The sequence below is a fragment of the Hyperoodon ampullatus genome (assembly GCF_949752795.1).
Source record: "Hyperoodon ampullatus genome assembly, chromosome: 7".
NCBI lineage: Eukaryota > Metazoa > Chordata > Mammalia > Artiodactyla > Ziphiidae > Hyperoodon > Hyperoodon ampullatus.
The window spans coordinates 59,487,496-59,504,756 of NC_136920.1; the positions used below are offsets into that span (position 1 = coordinate 59,487,496).

The following is a 17,261-nucleotide window of genomic DNA, read 5'->3' on the forward strand; positions in this document are numbered from 1 at the left end:
GGACGCCCTGTAGCAGGGAACCGATTTTTTCTTTGCAGGGCAACTAGACGCCCTCCCCCAAGCCAGGCACCCTCGGCCGCTGCGAAAGGACTTGTCCACACTAGCTCCTTGGTGCCTAGATCGGCTCATCCGCCCGAGGGGAGAGGGGTGTTGGAGGACCGAGAAGCAAAAAACGGGACTCTCCTACTGCCACAGACATGCTGTCCCCCCATTATCTCACACACACACACACACACACACTCTCTCTCTCTCTCTCTCTCTCTCTGTCTCTCTCTCTGTCTCTCTCTCTCTCTCTTCCCCCGGCAGGAGGCGGGGGCGCCTTATGCGCGTGCGTCGGCGCAAAGCCCTCTCCCGCCCACGTGCGCGTCCCCAACCGGGGGCGCGCGCCGCGGCTGGCGGGAAAGCGCGCGGGAAGCCCCCAGCTGGCTCCCACTGTGGGGGAGGGACAACAGGAGGCGTTTGGAACGTGCCATTCTCGGAGAGAACGGGGGGATTTTCGTGCTGCGGTAGCATTTTTACCCCTCTCATTCGCCGACCGATCCGTTAGCTCCCCCCGTCCCCCGCCGCGATACGGAGCTCCGCGCCGCGGCCACGCTCCCTCCCTGCAGCCAGGCCTGGCCCCTCGAACCCAGCTCTGGCCTAAGCTATTCCCTCCGCCGCCGGAGCGGGGCGCTGCGCCACCCGCTGGGGCCGGAAATTCCCGCGGCCTGAGTGGAGGAACCCAAGCGGAGAGTGCGGCGCCGCCTTCCACCTCCCCCGGCCGGGCGGGGGTGTTGGGCCCAGCGAGGGCCAGGCTGCCTGAGTGGGGCGGGGAGGGGGGGCGCGTCTGAGGAGTCGCGGAATCGGCGGCGGGTGGATAGCCGCGGCGGTCAGGGAACCGGACGACGGGGGTGCTCCTCGAGAGCCGCTCGGCGAGCTGGGAGAGCCTGCGCCCCCGCACCCGGGCCCCCGCCCCCTCGCGGTCTCCGCCTCCTTGCCTCACACACCCCCAGGGCCGCCGGAGCCCAGGCCTTCTCGGCGCTTCTCCTCCTCCTCTTCACACTCACCCTCGGACCCGGGTTGTCCTTCCATCCGCCGGCCTTGCTCCCTCCGGGGCGAGTCCTCGTTCTCAGGCTCTCCTTAAACACACACACAAGCACACGCCCGCTCGCTGGGCGGCCTTCTCCTCTTGGCCCTCCTCCTCCCCTCCTCACTTACGCTGCCGTCGGAGGAAGATTGATGTCCCTTCAGCATCATGCAGCCGCCGCCGAGGAAGGTGAGAATGGGTCTTTGAGGTTTTGGGGGGGATGCGTACAAGGAACGCGGCTGGGGCGACCACTGCGCCCCCTCCCCCTTTGCGCAAGGGGCCGTGACCGCCGTCGTCTCGGGCTTGTCACTGAGTTGCTGCCGGCTCCTGGCGGGGGGCGCGCGTGTTTGGTGCCTTTGCGTCGGAGGGGCGGCCAGGGCTCGTCCCCTCCACCGCGCGGTAGACCACCCCCATCCCCAGACATTTCACAAGTTTCGGGTGTGCGTGTGTGTATGTGTGTGTGTGTGTGAGAGAGAGAGAGAGCGAGCGCGCATGGCAGTGCTGCTCTCTGCAAAGTGCTTTCTCGGGGCTGCACCGAGGGGAGGCGGGGGAGCCCCTGCAGCTTGCAGAGCCTTTTGCTTGTGTGATTGTTTAGTCTGCACCAGGTTTGAGCCCTCCGCCCGCTTGTCGCCACCCTCCCCCATTGGCAAATTTACAGGGAATTTGTTTCCAGTCTAGCCTTAATGTTTGGCCCGCTTTTCCCACGGGGCGACCGAAGAGAAGTCGCAATAGTCACCCCCACCCCAAGGGAAAACAAGAAATTAAGCATTGAGCGGTCCTGTCTTTCTCTTCCCCATTCTTGCCCCGCCCCTCCGACTAGGGGGCGAGGAAGGTGGTGGTTCTGTCCCCAGGAGAGAGAGAACCGGGCCGTGCTTGGCGTGTGAGCCGTGATCTAGGCTTCGGGTGGGAGTGACGGAGTGACGGGTGCTCCGGGCTTGTCAGCAGCTTCCCCGCTTCGCCCTTCCAGAACTGTTTCAATGTCCTCCTTTCAGTTTTCCCAGGGACTGAGGCTGTGTCCTTGTCTTTTCAATCCTGCAGATGGTTACTGAGTGTCTCCTCTGGGTGGAGGAGGCTGTTCTATCCTCCCCTTGTGGGCAAACATTTGCTGAATGCCTAACTCATTCGTGTCTGCTCCCTCTTTTTTCTCTTTCTTAACCCGGGTTCTCCGGTTAAGTGAGTCTTTTTCTTTCACACACATACACTTACCCCTCCGGTGGCCCTGCTTCGGCGATGGGGGTTCCAGGCCCACTGTAACCTGGATCCCGGCCTGGCGGGCGAGGCACTGGCCGGTTTGCATATACTGTTCTAGCTGTTTGAAGTGGAAACGCCACGGCGACCGGGGCACTGGCCGGTTTGCATATACTGTTCTAGCTGTTTGAAGTGGAAACGCCACGGCGACCGGCTTGCTGTGGTGGCTTAAAAGCACTGCATATGCTGGAAGGTCACTTTTGCTTTCTCCTTTGTGAGAAAGAGATTGTGATTTGATGTGCTGTCCAGCAAGTCGAGGGCATCATCCTGAGAGTGTGCTTCTCGTAGCCATTATGGAATAATTTATGTAGTTGATTCATGCATATAATTTCACGATTGTGTAAGTTTCGGTCATGAGATATTAGGCATTCTTATGCCCACTTCTCCCATCTACACTCTGCTCACCTCTCCTGATGTTTTAATGTCTTTGTATCCTTTTTGGAAGAAATAGAAGACAGACTGTTTTAAAGACCTGGATATGTATTGAGCTTGTACATGAAATGAAATGACTGGCAGTTTATTTTGCACCTCTTTAATCTGTAATTTTTATACTCGTGTACTTTCATTTAGCCTCTGCTTCAGGTTGTTTTAGCTAGTTTTTTCATTAATTATCTGCAGTAAACAAAATTATGTGGCTAATAATGGGTTTATGGTCCTCAGGGGAGAGGCAAGTAAGAGTTATGTATTCTGACAAGTATTTCGTATTTTAAGTAATTTTTTTGTTGTTAAAGTTGCAGTAAGGCCTCATAAATATATGGTATATTTTAGGTGAAAGTTACACAAGAAATGAAAAACATTCAAGTTGAGCAGATGACAAAACTTCAAGCCAAACATCAAGCAGAATGTGATTTGCTTGAAGATATGAGGTAAGATTATAGTAAATAGTTTGAGAACTTCTGTAGCTCTATTTCAAACAACCTTTGCATTACCAAGCCCCAGGAACTGATGATGGAATTTCCTTTTGGATTTCCTGCTTTAAGGCTGTTAGAGCTTTGACTCAGCTAGAAATTATAACTGGAATTAACACAATACAAACTTTTTTTCCTTTAGTGGAGAAACCTATAACCTACACATACTATTATGAAAAAACAAGGTTCTTACAAATTTATCAGATTATAATCACTGAAATAGAAATTCTTATTTAAATAATTTTTCTGCTAAATTGACCTTTCTACATTTATTGACCTTAACGATTTCACGTGGAATTTTAAACTGACACATGGTTAATGGTTAATATCTGGGGGTGAGCCAGTTAATCTCAGATGATTATTAGAACATGATAAATATAACTTTGTCTTTGAACATTAAATTTAGTGGGAAATGTGTTTATCACATTTTATCATTAAAGTTACTTATATCCCTATTCAAGATAACTTTGAATTAAAAAGATAAGACATTTTGCCAGCCTTGTGAAAGTCAATGTCTTTCTTTATAGAGGTAATCATGACTCATTTTATTGAAAGAAACGCCACTGTTTTAACAATCCTATAATACAAACTGACAGTTCAACAAATTTTTGTAAAGGAAAATGATTTGCATGTTGAAACAGAGTCGCTGCAATTATTTCCCTTTACTAATACATTTATTAAATTGGAATCGGGTCTGTAAGCCTCATCAGTTACTTATTTTTCCCTGTGGTGCACAACCTTATGTTGGTTTCCTGAAAAATATTAACTATATGTTATTATAATAAAATTATATGTGTTTGGATAGCTGAATTGTTCGTAGCCCAAAGATTTTTACTTAGAGTTCCTTTTCCCCCCCATATTTAATTTAGATACTAAATTAAATTAATATTTCTACTGTTTACTTATCTTTTCAGGGTTTCTAACTAAGGCATATTACTTTAGACTCATCCAAACTTGGATACACCAAGATCATTGTTTTCTGACTGAAAACTACTCTATTTTTTTTAACTTTTTATTTTATATTGGCGTATAGGTGATTAACAGTGTTGTGTTAGTTTCAGGTGAAAACTACTCTATTTTAATTCTGTATTTGTTTCTTTGTTTTTCTTGTGGACACAGGGAAATTTTTAGACTTAAATAATTCCCGTGCAAGACACCTGAAACTTTTCATATGGTTACGAATTAAGCTTTTAACATCTATTAAGTGAACGAAGGTATTTATATTTTAGTAGTTTAGGAAGGCAAAATTCGTTTGTAAGTAAAGATCCTCTGTGGGGTATGGATAGTCAGTAGTCATTAAGTCCTTTTGATTATATTCAAAAGACCTCTTGTTTGCATATTCTTTATTTCCCCTGTTGCTTGTACCTTGACTTATGGTCAGCTATATGGACACGTCACTGCTAAGTTGATGTAGATTGCTGCTCCTGTTGCTACTGTTTAGTTGTTTGTATTATTTCTGACTTCATCACATTTCACTAGCGTTGTTGTGGTAATATCCTAATTATTACTGTAGTGTTCTCATATCTTCCACCTCCCAATCTCTCCTTTTAAATCTGTTTTCCATGTTGTTACCAGTTAACTTTCTAATAATTGTTTATTTATTTATTTTCTTTTTAAAAAAATTAATTATTATTATGATTATTTTGGGCTGCGTTGGGTCTTTTTTGCTGCGCATGGGCTTTCTCTAGTTGTGGCGAGCAGGGGCTACTCTGCGGTGCACGGGCTTCTCATTGTGGTGGCTTCTCTTGTTGTGGAGCACGGGCTCTAGGCACATGGGCTTCAGTAGTTGTGGCATGTGGGCTCAGTAGTTGTGGCTCACGGGCTCTAGAGCTCAGGCTCAGTAGTTGTGGCGCACGGGCTTAGTTGCTCCATGGCATGTGGGATCTTCCTGGACCAGAGCTTAAACGTGTCCCCTGCACTGGCAGGCAGAGTCTTTTTTTTTTTTTTTTAACATCTTTATTAGAGTATAATTGCTTTACAATGGTGTGCCAGTTTCTGCTTTATAACATAGTGAATCAGTTATACATATGCATATGTCCCCATATCACTTCCCTCTTGCATCTCTCTCCCTCCCACCCGGCAGGCAGATTCTTAACCACTGCACCACCAGGGAAGTCCCTCTAATAACATCGTTTATTACATATCAGGTTCTCCGTGGTCTTCTGGATAAAGACCAAGCACTTTGTTATAGCACATGTGGCCCTTTGCAACCTAGGTACAAGCTACAAGCTTCATTTCCTGGCTTAGTTATTTCCATTTCATGCCCATGCATATCCTTTCTCCTTATTCCCCCTGCCCTGGCCACTTAGGACCTCTGGTTATCTAATTGTGTTCTCGACATTCATGCCTTTGTGCCCTCCTAATTTTCACCCGGCAAATTCTGGTTACCACTAAGTTTGCAAGTTTGATCTTCTCTGTGATCTCAAAGAATTTTGATTTTGTACATGCTTCTGCCTTCCCCTCATGTGAATTCCTTGAAGTCAGAGGCTAAGTCTTATTCATTTTTGTATATTTGTACCCTTTGTAAACAGCTGGCAGAATTGTTAAATGAATGTAACTGGTTATATTTAAATGCAGCTTATTTGTGTTTAAGTGAGATATTTTATAAGCTCTGTTTGTAGGGGGCTGTAGTGGTGTCTGTTGAGCTTGTGTTTTAATTTGATTCATGTAGGCACTTTAAAATGTACTGTGGCTATTTGATGTAGAATATGTCTGTATTTATATATAATATGTAAATACAGAGACTGTTGGTGCTCCAAGGATTCATGGATTCTTTATTATTTTAAAGGAGTCAGTGTGTTTTTCTTTGTATTAAATAAATGGGATGAATCCCTTCATTCCTATATAGTTGTGAGCAGAATACTGTATTACCTCCTAAAATATGAGTTTAGGTTTCTGATTTGCTTTTTTTCCCCCCAATGGTAATACTGAATTGGAAATTGAAGATTTTCTATTTTCAATATTCATAACTTTAATTGCTTGAGGAGGAAGTGGTCTGGCTTTGTTGATTTGTCTTAGCAAGTGGAATGACCTTTTAAAAAAATTCATTAGAAATCTCTGAACTTGGATTTTTATATGTATTATGCTGTAAAGGATCTTGCCTGCTTTTCCTTTTTTGAGGCTCTCACCACCTTCCTCCCCAAAATCCCACAAATAACTCTCCTTCTCACTGATGCACCCCCCACCAGTGTTATGCTCAATTTAAATTAGTATGACTTCACCCCTCAAAGTGCAAATACCTTTTATTCTTGACATAAAGAAGTAAGTAAGCAGAAATTTTTTGACTTTAAAAAAGTTAAAAAAAAAAAAAAGACCACAACACATTAAGCTGTAAATAGGAAAATTTTATTCTGGGTTATGGCTAGTTCCCACTCCCCTCCGCCCTTCTCATCTTTTGGAATTTTGAAAGGAGATCAATTATGATATAGTTTTTTTCCTTTGCTCTCTTCCCTTTCTTCAGTTTATCTGAGTTCCAGGGGTGCATGTAGAAGCTGGTGTGTTGGAGTAAAGTATGAGAAGGAAAGATAACTCATTTGTTGTTAATCAGGGACATTCCATGCTTTGGGGAGATTTTTATACTGAAGTGTTTCCTGTTGACTTTTGCTGTCAGCAGTAGACTAGCATACTTTACTTTCTTTTCAGTTTATTATTTTTTACTCTCTCTTTGCTTTCTAGGGCCACTTATAAATAAGTTTCTAAATACTACAGCCTATGTGTTGTTTATTAATATAATGTATTTCTTGTTTATTCTTATGATGTGCTAACTCGAGTCAGTAAAGAAAGTTCTTTGCAGGGATGCAGAATATCAAGAATTACCTTCTTAGCAGACATTTTTAGGTCATTATATAATATTGAAAAGTTACAGAATTTTAGAGTCAGGTGGATACTGTGATGTTTGCTGATTTTATAGATGAAAATGGAAACTGAGACAGTTGATAGGAAGTGAATCAGATTGAGGTGGACTCTTCAGTTATTTCTCCTAATTTCTAGGCTAGTGTACTTTCCCCTATATCTGTGTTTCCCAAGCTTTTAACCAAGGAACTCATCATGGCTCCCATTTTTTGAAACATTTTGCATATCAAAAAGTACATTTTTTTGTTTTATTTTTCACTTTTCATATACTGAGCTGTCAGTCAGCTTTGAGTCAGTATTTTAAAACTAGTAACATGAGTCCAGCCAAAGGCAAAGATACTTAAGCTTTACCTCAGAACAGGTTGAAGGTAGGTGTGGTTTCTCACAGATGTTCTGAAAAATTTAACCTGGCTCAAGAAGCACTTGTCCTTTCTTTGCAGACATCTGGAGGTCTAGTGACCTCAAGTGAGGAATTGCTATACTATATGTTGCCTTCTCTAAACTGTAGGTTCATGGGAGTCACTGGGGGTTGGATTCTGAAGTCTGTTGATGGACGCTCTGAGACTTTTTTTCATTGTCTCAGAGACCTTTATGTCTAAAAGGGAAACTTAGAGGTAATCTGGTCTAGAGGGTTTTTTTAAAAACAGGTTTATTGAGATCTAATTCACTTGCCATACAATTATCCCATTTAAAGTTTTTCTGGTATATTCAGAGGGTTGTACAACCATCACGATACTTTAACTTTAGAACATTTTTGTCCCTCCTACGGGAAACTACCTATTAACAGTCACTTCCCATCACCTTATCCAGCCTTAAGCAATTATTACTTTCGCTCTCTGTAGAAGCAGAATCTAAATAAATGGAATCATACAATATGTGGTCTTTGGTGACTGGCTTTTACTTAGCATAATGTTTTCAACTTTCATCCATGTTATAGCATCAATAATTAATTCCTTTTTTATTGCAGAATAATATTCCGCTGTATGGATATACCGCATTTTATTAATCTGTTCCTCAGTTGGTGGACTTTTTTGCTATTATGAATAATGTTCCTTTGAGCAAATTTTTCTGTAGACTTATGTTTTCATTTATCTTAGGTATATACCTAGTAGTGGAATTGTTGGGTCATATGGTAACGATATGTTTAACTTTCTGAGGAACTTCTCAAACTGTTTTCCAAAGTGGCTGTACCATTTTATATTCCTGCTAGCTATAATGTATGAAGGTTTCAGTTTCTAAACATTTTTACCAGTGTTTGTTATTGTCTGTCTTTTGATTATAGCCATTCTAGTAGGTGTGAAGTGGTATCATATTGGGGCTTTGATTTGCATTTCCCTAATAGCTTATGAAGTTGAGCATTTTTTCATGTGCTTAATGGCTATTTGCATATCTTCTTTGGAGAAATGTCTATTCAAATCCTTTGCTCTTTTTTTTTTTTTGCGGTACGCAGGCCTCTCACTGTTGTGGCCTCTCCCGTTGCGGAGCACAGGCTCCAGACGCGCAGGCTCAGCGGCCATGGCTCATGGGCCTAGCCGCTCTGCGGCATGTGGGATCTTCCCGGACCGGGGCACGAACCTGTGTCCACTGCATTGGCAGGCGGACTCTCAACCACTGCGCCACCAGGGAGGCCCCTTTGCCCATTTTTTAATTGGGTTGTCTTTTTCTTATTGAGTTGTAAATGTTCTTTAAATATTTATCTTATCAGCTATATGATTTGCAAATATATGCAGTATTTGCAATATTTTTCCCACTCTGTGGAAGAATCACCTGAGGTAATTCTTATGTGCCCTAAATTTTGAGAACCACTGAAGTGGTGAAAAGAATAAGGACTTTGAAGATAGACCAGAGATTGAAACTCAGCTCTGTCACTAATGCTGGATAATCTAGGACAAGTTACTAAGGTTCTCTGAGCCTCATATTTCATGTATGTAAAACAAGGTTAATGCTTACCTTTTTGCTTTTCTGTAAAAGTTAAATGAGATAGGTGAAATGCCAAGCATGGTAGATATTCACCATTGGTAGCTATAGGATGTTGTCTTATACAAGGTAACAAAATAAGTTATTGTGTTTTATTAATTCTAAGAAGCACATTTTTTTACATTCTTATATTTCTGAAATCCGGATACATCTTACAGTTGCTTTTGGTTGTGAAGTGTTTGTCCTTGTCTCTTCGTGCACAGACCTTGCAGAGTAGTTAGCAACAGGCTTGGAAGAAAATCCCAGAGATAATGGTTTGAATACAAATGTTGGATCACCCAGGCTTTTGTAAAATAAATTTATTTATTTATTTATTATTTTTGGCTGCATTGGGTCTTCATTGCTGCGCACAGCTTTCTCTAGTTGCAGCGAGTGGGGCTACTCTTCGTCGTGGTGCACGGGCTTCTCATTGCAGTGGCTTCTCATTGCAGAGCTTGGACTCTAGGCACGAGGGCTTCAGTAGTTGTGGCATGTGGGCTCAGTAGTTGTGGCTCGTGGGCCCTAGAGCGCAGGCTCAGTAGCTGTGGCACACGGTTTAGTTGCTCTGCGGCATGTGGGATCTTCCTGGACCGGGGCTTGAACCTGTGTCCCCTGCATTGGCAGGTGGATTCTTAACCACTGTGCCACCAGGGAAGCCCCCCACCCGGGCTTTTGATGGCACAGAGGATGATACTCTGTGGAAAAACAGTAATGACTGATTCAAAAAAGTGATTCAGAAGAGTTTGAGCCTGAGTGTGACCAGTTATAGCACCAATTTATTTCATTTACCTTTTAAAAATTGTGCACAAGAGTAATACATGCTAAAAATCTAATTAATGGGGACTTCCCTGATGGTCCAGTGGCTAAGACTCCATGCTCCCAATGCAGGGGGCCCGGGTTTGATCCCTGGTCAGGGAACTAGATCCCACATGCCACAACTAAAGATCTCGCACACTACAACTAAAAGATCCAGCATGTCGCAACGAAGACCCGGCGCAGCCAAATAAATAAATAAATAAATAAATAATTTTTAAAAATCTAACAAAGTTTAAAAGAGCTCTTTTAATAAGTATAAATAAAAATTGTATCAATAAGTGATAGGGTATTTAATTTAAATGGCAGCCTTTTTTCTTAGTGGAACATAATGTGACTTGCAATCAGTGGAGTTTTAGATATGATGAAAATTGGAAGTAGCAGGTCAGGTGCTTTACCGTGGTCTTTTTCATTCATTCAGCAATCATTGTTTCTCAATCCAGTATCCTTTCAAATTAGAACTTGATGTAAATCATGAGAGGGAGAATTTTTTAAACAGAGCCATATGGAATTAAACTAAGGAGTAATAATGAAAGTTACCCACCACTTGGGTTAAGAACAGAAGTACTGAAGAATTTTTATGTGCACTTTTCCTTGATTTGGTCTTTTTAGCCACACCCAAGTATATACATATGAGAGATGGTGAAGATGATCTGAGTGGTAGGGTAGCTGATTACAGCTACTGGAATGAGTACCAGCTTAGAGATATACAACCTGGATACGAATCCTAGTTGTTAATCTTTATTAATTATGTGAATTTGGCCACAAGTTACCACAAGTTACTTAAACTTTAGTGAGCCTCATGTTTCTTATCTATAAAATAATGATAATTATAATACCTTATGGGGCTATTTTGATAATTAAAGTAATGCACATAAAAGCTTTCTTGCATAGTGTGTGGAACATAGTAGGTACTTAACAGATGCATGTGGACTGTAATTTTGTTAAGTAATTGAGAACATCAGTTCAGAAATTATGGTCTTTGACTTACTCATCCTGTAAAGAGTTAACCTGTGAGTCAAAAAATGTAATGAACCTCAGAGATAAACTGTTCAAGTAATACCAAAGAATTTTCTTCACTAAGTTCAGCAGGCTTAGGTACCTTCCATCTTTCTGTGTGTTGATAGTGATTCTCCTTATGATTGCTGGATGGCATACACAGTTCCAAGCATGCTCTTCTCATACAACATTAGGTGGAAAAAGAGAAAGGAAGTGCAGTTTCTCCTCATGCAAAATTTCCCTCTTTACCTTCCCTCCTTTCCTTCTACTAGGGAAGACAGTTTCTACCAGAAATTATCCCAGAAGACTTTCCCTTGTATCTCATTGGCTGAGTTTGCTTCATATGCCCCTGCAGCCTAGCTGCAAAGGAGGCTGGGAATGTGATTACGTTCTTGGAGAGGTGGTCTTTGCCAGTAAGAAATAGGTATTGGTTGCAGTAATATGGCTTTTCCACGTTACTGTTTGCCCTGTTTGCCACAGGGACCCATTTCTAATTTACTCCTAGTGTTTCCCATAAAAGTGTAAAAAATGTGTTGACTTTAGATTATGAAAGATATAACTAGAATTCCAGTTGTCCCAAGCAGATTGGGAATAAGAGACTCCTTAGAAACCATTTGTATCCCCTCCTTTCAACTGCTTTTAAGTTCAGTGTCTTAGGTCGGGAGTAGGTTTTTGTATTTACCATGGGTAATGGGCCAGTAGGCCAATGGCCTCTTAGGATTCTCCTGTTAAGAATACAGGAGTGGTTAAATATCTTGCCACTTTTGGTTTTCTGATAATTTGGGGAAATTGTGGTCTAAGGGCCCTTCAGGTAGTTTCATTTTTGCTGAACTCCTTTTACTTCTCAGGTGAAAGTGTTAATAAGTAGTAAAGCGGCTAAACTGAAAGCAGGGAAGGACAAATAAGAGCTAGAATTACTCCTAGAAATTGAGGATTGGCAATTCAGTCATGAAAGTATAGAGAATGAAGCCTTTTACCTGAGGAGGCCTGTGGTGATAAGTTGATGTTTTTCTTTGTAAATTCTTCGAATGTTCATTTGAATCCCACAGATGCTGTCTGTTTTGTTGGGGTCAGTCTTCAGGAATGATCTGATGCATAAGCAGGAGTTAGTAAGTCTGGTTTGTGCTGTTGGCTCTTCAGTGACTAATTTGGGAACTAGGCACAGAAAAGCACCCCTCTAGTTTGTTCCATTGCTGCAGATTTCCTGTCATGTGTTGGTCAGGACTAACTTAATAGAATCTTAGCTGATATTTTTATTTCATTTTATTGTTTCCTCACAGTATTCCTTGGTCATGCTTTAACATTCCATTTGATCTCCTTTTTGGCATTCATGTATGAGTGTCTTGTCATCCAGATGTTTTCTGTTTCGTGAACTTTGAAATAATCCCAATTCAAAAAGAAAATGTTATTTCTGGTGTTATGTAAAGTGTTACCATGTCTGTGGTCACACAGGAAACAACTGGGAATGTATATCCCTTGATTATATTTTAGTGTTATTTGTTTTCCCTCCATTGGTGGCTGGAGAAGGGGGCAAGAGGCAGAGACTTTTTATTGTATACCCTTTTTGGTAAGTTTTGAATTTGGAGCTATGTGAATATTATCTACTCTTAAAACTAAAATTAAATGATTCAGTATGGGTGACTATTTTATTGCTTGTCTGTTAAAGATAACATACTATAAGAATTTATATTAGCTCATGCTAAAATGTCATTTTTGGCTTTTAGTTAGTTTTTAGTGAAGTTATTTTCATCATTAATAGACTTTACAATTTATTTCTAATATATACCAAGTATTAAGAATACTTGATTCACAAACTTCATAAAATGAGTGGTCTCAAGCTGCTTGTTGTTCAGAACTGGGGAAACAGGCTCTGTGTATTACTATGTTCTTTTTGTGTGTTATGGAATTGTTTTGTCTCCAAACAAGCAAACATATTGGGTGGTTAGATTGATGTCCAGGCTCAAATTTTATTTTAGTTAACTTTATTCAAAGGTTTTTTATCAAAGTCATCATTTAATATATTGTTTCTATGGTAAAATGTATTTTGCATTATTAGCCAACCTTCTCCATGGGGAATTCTTTCATCTGTTTTACTCTAGAGGTATTTTATATATTAGTTTTCTCAGCTATATTGACATAATTGAATATTTTTGGTATTCCATTTGCTTCTCTTGCATTTTTAGCTATATCTTTCTATTTTTCAAGTGGTTGTTTTAGGTGTTACACCATGCATCTTTTTTTTTTTTTTTTTTTTTGCGGTACGCGGGCCTCTCACTGTTGTGGCCTCTCCCGTTGCGGAGCACAGGCTCCGGACGCGCAGGCTCAGCAGCCATGGCTCACGGGCCCAGCCGCTCCGCGGCATGTGGGATCCTCCCGGATTGGGGCACGAACCCGTGTCCCCTGCATCGGCAGGCGGACTCTCAACCACTGCGCCACCAGGGAAGCCCACACCATGCATCTTTAATCACTCATTGTATACCTTGAGTTAATATTATACCATGCTACATAAGACACTTACAACAGTCCAGTTTTAATTACTCCATCCCAGACTTTGTGCTGCATACTTTATAAACCTCATAGTATAATGTTAGTTTTGCTTTAAACACAGTTATCTTTTAAACAGATTAAGAGAAGGAAAAAAGCTTTTATATTTACCAATTTTGACTCTCTTCCCTTCTTGAGACCAATACATAGGTTTGAGTTTCCATCTGGTATCATTTCCGTTTTGGTTGAAGAACTTCCTTCAGCATTTCTAGTGCAATTCTTCTGGTGACAGTTCTCTTAGCTTTCACTTATCTGAAAGTGTCTTTATTTCACCCTCATTTTTGGAAGATAATTTTTGCTGGATATAGAATTCTGGATTGACAGTTGGTCACTCCATTATCCTCTGGCTTCATTGTTTCTGATGAGAAGTTAGTTGTTATTTATATACTTGTCTTGTCCTCTTCTATCTAATGTGCTCCTCCCCCCCCTTTCTGATAGCTTTTTTCCTCCTTTTTATTGTTTTTCTGCAGTTTGAATGTGATGTGACTAATGTAAGTACCTTTGTAATTATTTTTCTTGGGGGTTCATTTAACTTTTTGGATCCATAGGTGATGTTTTTCAACAAACCTGGGAAATTTGGGGCTATTATTTCTTCAAATATTTTTTTCTGCCCCATTCTCTCTTCTTTCCTTTTTGGATTCTAGTTACACGTGTGTTAAACTGTTTGATAATAATCTGTGTTCTTCAGATTGGATAATTTTTTAAAATTAATTAATTAATTTATGGCTGCATTGGGACTTTGTTGCTGTGCACGGGCTTTTCTCTAGTTGCGGCGAGCGGGGGCTACTCTTTGTTGCGGTGCTTTCCCCCCTGATTATCAGTCACATTTCCTGCTTATTTGCATATCTAATAATTTTTGATTATTTGGACATTGTGGATGACACATTATAGGAAGTTTTGATTGTGTCATCTTTCTTTAAAGAGTGTTGAGTTTTGGGGTTTCAACTGAAAGCCTGTGTGTCCAAGGTGTGCAGCATTATCTCCACTCTGGCTGAATTGGAATTCCAGTGTGTCCCAGCAGTGTGCAGTTTCTGGTATCTGTTCGGCTCTCAGGCCTGCAGTAGTGACTCTCCTAGGCCTCATGGAGTCTCACCCTGGCTTATGTGTGGCCTAATACTCAGGCAAGGATGCTCAGGGAACCCCCATGCAGATTGCTGGGGCCACCCCTTCTCATTGTTGTCTCCTCTCTAGTACCCTGTCCTACAAATTCTAGCCTCTTCAGTAGCCCAGAACTGTGATCTCTGCATCTCAATTCAGTGAGACCATCATGCTTGGCTTAGGCTCCACTTCCCTGTGATGAAGTTGGGAAAGTGTCTCGGGCAGAAAGCTGGAGCAGATGTGGTACACACTTCCTTTGCTGCCAGTTTCATACCTAAAAATAGTAGAGTCATATATTTTGTCTAGTTCTATAGATGTTACTTGAGGAGGGCTAGTCTGGTACCAGTTACTTCATCATGGCTAGAAATGAAAGTCTACTTCTCAGATGTATTGGAAGAAGATATTAACTGATTATGAATTTATATATGTTTAATATCTACCTAATCTAAATTAATCCTTTGCTTTTGGATATATGAATTTGGATATTCCCTATAAAAATGTATGTATTCTGTAGCACAAAAATTTTTAACAGCTTTATTAAGATATAATTTTTATAAAAAGGACACGCTATGTAAAAAAAAGATATAATTGATATATTATGTAATGCACTTATATAAACTGTATAATTCATTGGCTTTTGGTATATTCACAGAGTTGTGCATCTATTACCACAGTCAATTTTAGAACATTTTCATTACACTAAGAAGAACCCTGCACCCCTTAGCCATTACCCTTCCCTTTTCCCCCCATTTGCCCAGCCCTAGGCAGCCACTAATCTACTTTCTGTAGGTTTACTTGTTCTGGACATTTCATATAAACGGAATCATACAATATGTGGTCTGTTGAGACTGTCTTCTTTCACTTGGCATAAGGTTTTCAAGGTTCATCAGCATTTTAATATCTATCAGTACTTTATTCCTTTTTACTGTTTGGATATACCACTTTTTTTTTTCTTGCTTTTTACTGTAACATTTTAAAATTGAGATATAATTGACATATAACATTCTTTTCAATTTAGGTGTACAACATAAAAATTTGATATATGCATATATTGCAAATGATCGCAGTAAGTCTAGTTAACATCTATCACCACACATAGTTACAAATTTTTTCTTGTGATGAGAACTTCTAAGAACTTATACTCTCTTAGCAACTATCAAATATACAATACAGCCTTGCTAACTATAGTCACCATGCTGTACATTATATTCCCAAGACTGACTTATCTTATAACTGGAAGTATGTACCTTTTGACCCCCTTTACCCATTTCACCCACTCTCTGCCTCTGGCAACCACCAATCTGTTCTCTGTATCTATGAGTTCAAATTTTTTTTTGTTTCTTAAAGATTCCACATGTGAGTAAGATCTTGTCTTTCTCTGAATTATTTCACTAAGCAAAATGTCCTCAAGGTCCATCCATATTGTCACAAATGTCAGGATTTCCCTCTTTTTTTTTGGCTGAATAATTTTCCTTTGTGTGTATTTTTGTGTATACATGTGTATATATCGATATACAATATCACATTTTCTTTATCTGTTCATCCATCTTTGGTCACTTAAATTGTTTCCATGTCTTGGCTATTGTAAACAATGCTGAGATGAACACAGGGATGCATATATCTCTTCAAGAGAGTGATTTTATTTCTTCTAGATACATACCTAGAAGTGGAATTGCTGGATCATGTGGTAATTCTATCTTTAATTTTTTGAGGAAACTTCATACTGTTTTCCATAGTGGGTATACCAGTTTGCATTCCCACCAACAGTGTACAAGGGTCCCCTTTTCTCCACACCCTCACCAAACACTTGTAATTTTTTTCCTTTTTGATAATAGGTTTTCTAACAGATGTTAAGTGGTATCTCATTGTGGTTTTGATTTACATTTCCCTGATGATTGGTGATGTTGAGGACCTTTCACTTATCTGACCGTCTGTATGTCTTCTTTGGAAAATGTCTATTCAGATTCTCTACCCAGTTTTTTTTTTTAAATAGTTATTTATTTATTTGGTTGCGCCAGGTCTTAGTTGTGGCTCATGGGCTCCTTAGTTGTGTCAGGCAGGCTCCTTAGTTGTGGCCCGAGGGCTCCTTAGTTGTGCATGCAAACTCTTAGTTGCGGCACACATGTGGGATCTAGTTCCCTGACCAGGGATCGAACCCGGATCTCCTGCATTGGGAGCTCGGAGTCTTATCCACTGCGCCACAAGGGAAGTCCCTCTGCCCATTTTTTAATTGAATTGTTTTTCTCTATTGAATTGTATGAGATTTTTATATATTTTGGATAATAGTCCCTTATCAGATATGATTTGCAAATATTTTCTATCATTCTGTAGGTTGCCTTTTCATTTTGCTGGTGGCTTCCTTTACTGTGCAGAAGATTGATGTAGTCTCACTTGTTTATTTTTGCTTTTTTTGCCTTTGCTTGTGCCATCTATAATGTAAAATATTAAAGATGATAGAAGGAGGGTATCATTCTCTGGTCATTCCTTGAGTCAGGCTTTACTCATTATTATCATAAATAATAATAATAATAATAATAATCTAATTCAAGGAATGACCAGAGGGTGTCACTCAAGAATGACAGTTCTCATGTTTTCCTAACATATGTATCTGGATCTGTTGGCTTTTTAGCTATATTTCTTTGCATTATTATTTTTTGTGGCTGCCCTGGTGATTACAGTATACATCCTTAATTATTTACTGTCTGTGTGCAGTTAATATTTTACCACTTCAGATAAATTGTAGAAGTGTTATATCCATCTAGATCCATATCTACCCT

The 17,261-nt window shown here is 40.6% G+C and overlaps 1 protein-coding gene across 2 annotated transcripts in view; it reads left to right on the forward strand.

Moving 5' to 3' along the window:
- Positions 1-1,234: 1,234 nt before the first annotated feature.
- FCHSD2 (FCH and double SH3 domains 2) overlaps positions 1,235-17,261 on the forward strand; it is a gene marked incomplete at both ends in the record, with an annotated part of 298,329 nt that continues 282,302 nt past the window's right edge. For both annotated transcript variants that reach the window (XM_079708869.1, XM_079708870.1), the window contains 2 exons: positions 1,235-1,255; positions 3,083-3,180. In XM_079708869.1, coding sequence (XP_079564995.1) covers positions 1,235-1,255; positions 3,083-3,180 — 119 coding nt within the window. The remainder of the gene's footprint in view (positions 1,256-3,082; positions 3,181-17,261) is intronic.